Source organism: Ixodes scapularis, unplaced genomic scaffold (assembly GCF_016920785.2).
Source record: "Ixodes scapularis isolate PalLabHiFi unplaced genomic scaffold, ASM1692078v2 PGA_scaffold1__304_contigs__length_218370807, whole genome shotgun sequence".
Classification (NCBI taxonomy): domain Eukaryota; kingdom Metazoa; phylum Arthropoda; class Arachnida; order Ixodida; family Ixodidae; genus Ixodes; species Ixodes scapularis.
Window position 1 is genome coordinate 75,819,658 of NW_024609846.1, and position 6,090 is coordinate 75,825,747.

General features: G+C 40.4%; 1 protein-coding gene across 1 annotated transcript; it reads left to right on the forward strand.

The window, feature by feature from the left end:
- The first annotated feature begins 334 nt into the window (after window positions 1-334).
- Window positions 335-4,965, forward strand: LOC120840197 (protein FANTASTIC FOUR 1). Its single transcript, XM_040210602.3, has 4 exons — window positions 335-365; window positions 1,636-1,700; window positions 2,436-2,528; window positions 4,747-4,965. Exons 1-4 carry the CDS (start codon window positions 335-337, stop codon window positions 4,963-4,965), a joined length of 408 nt encoding a protein of 135 aa, XP_040066536.1.
- The last annotated feature ends 1,125 nt before the right edge of the window (window positions 4,966-6,090 follow it).

Here is a 6,090-nt window from a genome sequence, read left to right on the forward strand (position 1 = left end):
TAAAAATACAAGAATCTCTTAAAAGGTCGGAGCATTTCTTTAAAGCGACAGTGACATGTGTCCTGACGCGGCATTTAGCGTGTGCAGATGACACTCGTGGAAATGTCGGCTTAACTTCTTGACACACATTTCATGTTGAATATGTCTCAAACAATGGAACTGCTACACAATAGCGATGAGAATAAGTCTACATGCTAGGGCTGTATAAGCTCCGGGTTAGCATAAAACAAATCTACCAAACATTTTAAAACTGGCCTGGTTTTTTGTGGCTATATAACGTTCGAATGCAGTGGGCATAAGGACTGGCAACTTCGTTGAGAGAAATACACGTACTATGTGGTTCACGGGGATCACGCTCCTGTTGGGTGAGTTTTGAAATAACTTAGACAATTTCATTGCCAGTATTGTTAAGCGGTATTGTGTGTATTACGCTCAACTTACTTTGTAATGAAGATTTGCAAACTTACTCCGTTTAGTAAAGCTCGTGTTTCGTTATTTAAAGAATTAAGAGGGACATATCCGATTCTTACTACGTACCTTCTGGACAGTGGATACATTTAGTAAATTAGAGCTAACTGATATTTGTCTCAGTTTCAGAGCTGCCCGTGCTAGGGGTAAATAACGGAATATAAGTTATTAAACTAAATCATGAAGCTGTACATTTGAAACATCCGATGCATTTACCTCTTGTTGATATCATTTCAAAAACTACCATATACACCAAACATATTGCATTGAGACGAAGTGTGCTAAGCACATCACCAAGGAAAAAGCGAGTGGGCAGCAAATTGTCTTGTTGATTTTTTTTCCTATTCATGTGCTGAAAAATAACATATGTTTTGAATAAGGTTGAAGTTAAATAAGTGGATTATTGCACAAATCCCCTTGACATGCATAAAACGTGTTCCTGAAAAAAGAGACATCTTTCTACGATTGCACAAGCGTTTAAGAAAAATATCTACCTCTTTCTTTCTTTTTCTTTTCATTCAGGCCCCTTTGAAACACTTGGTCACATAGTAAAATTTAAAGATACACATCGTCAATCCTTTGCAAAACTTCGCATATGGTTTTTACTGTCGCTCTAATTTCCATTTAACATTCACTGAGTCTGCTGGGTAAAAAATATAAGTACACAATATTGATTATTGTTTTGCAAATTGTGTATCTGTTAAAAAGGTGTAAACCCTCTCACGTAGAACTGCAATATATCAACCGATTGCGTTCGGCGAAGGTATTCTTGCCACGATGTATGCATAATTAAACTAAATTTATATGACTGCATTAATAATCCATAGTTTGTTCGAGATGTAAAATAATAAAAAGAACCGTGTATCCGAAACCCAGAACGCCTCACAGCATCGCAGTAGCGGAAGTAGCTACTCTGTTTGCCCAGTGCCTGAATTTCTGCCCCTTGTTAGTAAACTGTAAGGCTCTTTACGAAAGACCACATCCGTGTCATGTTAGTTGTCTTGGTGAAAGTGAGGAAGCGATTAATCTGTGAATCTTGTTTTATTTATTTACTATTACATCAATAAACAGGATTAATAGGGGAAAGACGATAGGAGTTCAGCACATATTTGATACGTTACTTTAGTTTAATTGTTTTTGTGTGTGTGTGTGTTTTATTGCCTGCAGTGTCTCTGGCCTCTTTAGGGAGCGCTGCTGATGAGGAATGCAAGAATGGAACGAGACCCGCTTCGGTAACAGTTTAATTTTCATTGTACAATTGGAAACATATGTTGTGTGTCGGTTCATAAACAAAAGCAAGTATTTCGAGCAGTCCACTCTTTTAGTAACATGTTTTCTGGAGAACACAAAATGAACAAATACTTGCATGAAAAAAAAAAAATCCGAAGACAGCTAAGCACTTCATATGAGTTGTGAATGTTAAAGCATGAATTTCGTTCTTCCGCTCCCTTAGTTCGTCTGCGGCGTAGTGGCGTGGTCAGTCACGTTTCGCCGGCGGACGGTCGAGCACGCGCTTTCGAGAAATGGCCGCGTCGCGCTGAGCTCAGCCCCAGTACACCATTCCAACGGATTGCCCGGGCGTGCTCTGTTGGCTCTGCCGCCACAGCTACCGGCGGGTGCGCCGCTGCGTGCGCTGCGCCGCCGTGGAGAAGGTTTCTCAATTGGCTTTTTTTTGGAATTACGCCGCACGAGAGCCGATGGGAGCCTCGTTCCTTGATGACGCGCGCCAGCCAATGGGAGTGTAATTCATCGAAAATCGTCATCACTTGGGAAAGGGGATTTTAGGTGCCGTTTAGCGAAGGTTTGGTGTGGTTTCAAAGCTGATGACGTCGATTCGCTCCATGGGAGAGTTGATGCTTTCGCATTAAAAACGTTTGATTGCTTTAATTACTAACACGTGATGCACACTGTGTAAATAAATTCTCGTTAATAGTACTTGCAATTTACTATCTTTATTCTTTATGCAGCAAAAGGATCGAGAAGGCTGCGACTTTTACTGCTGGAACGATTCAACCAGTAAATGGGACCGATATTTTTTTGGGGACGGTGAAAAATGCTTTGTGAGTAGCAAACATAATATTGTTAACACGCGTACGGGCTCCCCCGCCTGCGGGTTTTTGTTTTCTCTACATATTCAGCCTCCTTCATCATTTGTCTAATCACTTTTATTTTTAACATGTTCACTGCAGCTGCTATAATAAATTTTATACAAAGAGGTGTTCATGAGGTTTTCTTTAGTTTTTTTAAGGTCAAGTTGATGCCGAAGGTTACCACGTTTTGTTTAATGATTCCCCTGAAAAATAAACCTGGAGATGGTATGGTAGTATCATACTTACCTGGGTTTCATTTCTAGTTTCGGTATCTATATAACTTAATCCAAAATATTGGCGGTGGCTTTTAGAAATCACGAGTCACATTTAAAATATATTAGCTCAAAACACAGCAATATTCTCCTTGCTGGTATCTTGCCGTGTCCTGCAAAATAACTGAGGCTTCAACCGAGGCGTTCCACGCTTTGATGCACACCGTCGGTACAGAAGCAACCGATACCAAACTCAAAAAAGTTAGCAAGGGTGTAGAAATTACATTGCCAGGTGATACGGGGGCGTAACGTGAAACTGTCACGTGACATGACTGGGATGTCACATGGTCAGGTAACTTTATTTGACGTCATAATGTCCCGTGCTATCATGTGACCTAAAAAATTTCAGACCTATCTAGAGAATGAGCTTTTTCCTTATATTTGTCACCAAAGCACCTCCCGGGACGTCAAAGGATGAGGTGACGTTACTTCATATTTTCTTTGTTGAAAGTGCCTGGAAATATTTTTGTTATATATAGCAAGAAACATTTTGCACCATGCTTAGCAGGAAAACGGATAACGCAACATCCCATGGCGTGACGTCATATGACGCTGCTATTGCTCCGCTTAATTTAGCAGATGAATTAAGAGGGATCACGTGACCTTGGGGCTTGGTGGTCAGCCGACGAAATTCCGTGCACCACCTCTGTTCTACCTAAAGCCATCAAATAAGCTCCAATTCAGAATTGCGGCACTTAAGACATCTTAAAATCATCGTTGTCACATTTCTGATGCTGTATCTGAAATAGCGCGAAACGCTTTTTCGCCTCGTATAGCAGTAAGAGCAGTCCAATCAACAGAGCTAATTCCTGAGCTTCTTGAAACCGGATGTTAAGTTCAGGAAGCTGAAATTTAAAAAAAAGTAACTATCTTCCTTTGCGTCCTCTCTGCACTAAGCACCAAAATGGCGGCTCCCACGAGAAACTCGCTTAATGGAGTACTGATACTCCATAAAAATACAAGCAAATTTATTTGCTCTGGCATTTGAAGACATACCAAAGATTTTATGGAATGAGTATGTTAAGCCCACTAGGGTCCAGGAAGCCGAAGTAATTGCTATCTTCGAGTATCTATGGCCCATCTGCTCTTATTGAAACGGATTAAAAAAAAAGTATAACCGTTTCAGAAAACGCGGGCAGTTCAGTGGAGAAAGTTATTACCTGTATTACGACAAGGTAAAGTGCAATGAAAGGTTATGAGACAGGTTGTGCGTTCGGAGGCTAAAAACAAAGTTCATAAATTGATGCTAACTGCTGTAAAGTGAACCGATTTTTCTTTTTAAGTTAAAAACTGCGTTTTCAATAAGTTCAAAAATAGGTAAAGTATCTCCTCGGGCAAATACAAAGGCGAAATATTCAAAATATTTGAGGAAGATAACCTCGTGAACCACTTGAGCATACTCGTGAAGAAAACAAAGTGTACAACGTCGACGCTGAAACCTATATGGCCATATCAAAAAATGCTAGAGTTCTCTGTAATTATAGTTGTGTAAAACTAGTGAAAGGCGTGTTAATTTTTTGCATATTGCTAGGTATTTCTTTTCTTATACTCGTATACCTTTTGTTCAATAAATGAATAAATTAGACACTTTTACTTCGAATAAAGCAATTAGTTATCGTGTGTATGCACGCTCTACTTGGTCGGATTGTGTATGCCGCACAACAAAATTAATTAAAGAATTTAAGCAAGAGTAGTTTGAGTCAAATCGCCCAATACGGTAACACGTACCGTTTTGCGCTAATATCGATTTGTTGGCTAGCAGCAGCACAGACCTTTCTTGTCAGAATAACATTGCATTTCAATCTTAGAAGAAAGATGAAGTGTATAATATTTACTATTTTCTTAGCACCATTACTGCATGTTATATCCCAGGCACAGTTTAAACTCGATACTTTTTTCTACTATTTTTCCCACAGTACAAGGAAGGCAATTTACAGGGAGTTTGTAAAGACGGAAATTGCTATTTGAATGACACGCCCCAGGATAAGCCGAAAATCACTGATGATGGTGATGGTGATGATGAGGAGGAGGAGGAAGAGGAGGAGGAGGAGGAGGAGGAGGAGGAGGAGGAAGAGGAGGAGGAGGAGGAGGAGGAGGAGAATGAGGAGGAGGAGGAGGAGGCAAGAGGAAGGTAGAAATCGAAGAAGAATAAGGAGGAGAGGAGAGAAATCAAGCACAAGAAAAACAAAAATAAAAAAGGAAGATAACTTCCTATTAAAAGAACTGAATCTAAACGATGCTTAATAAACTTGACAAAAAGCAAGTTTCTTCTGAGTACCGTGTTTAAAGCGTCAATTTTTTTAAGCTTGTTATTCTTACAATAACGATGCTTAAAAAACTTGACAAAGAGCAAGTTTTTTTAAACTTGTTGTTTTTACAATTTATGTTTAAAAATTTCCTGTCTTACTTCACTCCTTTTGGTTGTAGCCTATTTTTGACTGCTGTGAATTATTATTACAAGCGAGCTTTTGTACAGCAGTTCTTAAGCCTTGGTGCTATGACAGAACGCTTAAACTTTACCAAGTTACTATGGCACAGGGCTTCCTGACTTTGGAGAGGCGTTTATTCGTGATCTCATAAAACATTTACAATATTTACTATTCCAAGCATGCTGCTCTGAATTTAAGCCGGAAAAGCTTTCGCTTGTTTTATACTCTGTCACCACGTAATGATACGCTTGCTCATAAAATATGAATTTAAAGGTGACGTAGCACAGGGAAACCCCTCAATACGAGCCCAAGAAAGACAAAGGCAGCCTTTGTCTCCACTGCACTCGTAGAATGCTTTCGATTGCGAAATCCAAACGGCGGACTCCGGCCTTCATCGTTGCATTGGAGATAAAGGCAGCTATAGTATAGCTTTAGGTGTACCCACTAATCGAACCAACCAGAGCTCGGCGTTCTGACGGCCTCGTGCGCTCCCCTCTCCACCCCTATCTTACTTTTTCGGCGAATACAATATTCATGCGATGCGTATTTTTTTCCTTTAATTTCGGACCAAAAAATTTTAGAAATAGGTTGTGGGGAAAACGTCTTTCCCGCATCTCTATCTAGGTCTAGCTCAGGCAGGCCGTGATCTGTTGCCATGTCGCGGTACGTCCCGAATGCAAGGCGAGGCAGTACGTATGGACCATTTACGGCTTACAAACATCTACTGCTTCTTGCGTCCCAAGCGACTTCCCGTCGCTCCTTCTGTGCAAGCCTGTCGAGCTTGGATATGTCACCAGTACTAGAAAGCATGAATGTCAGACGGACAACAAA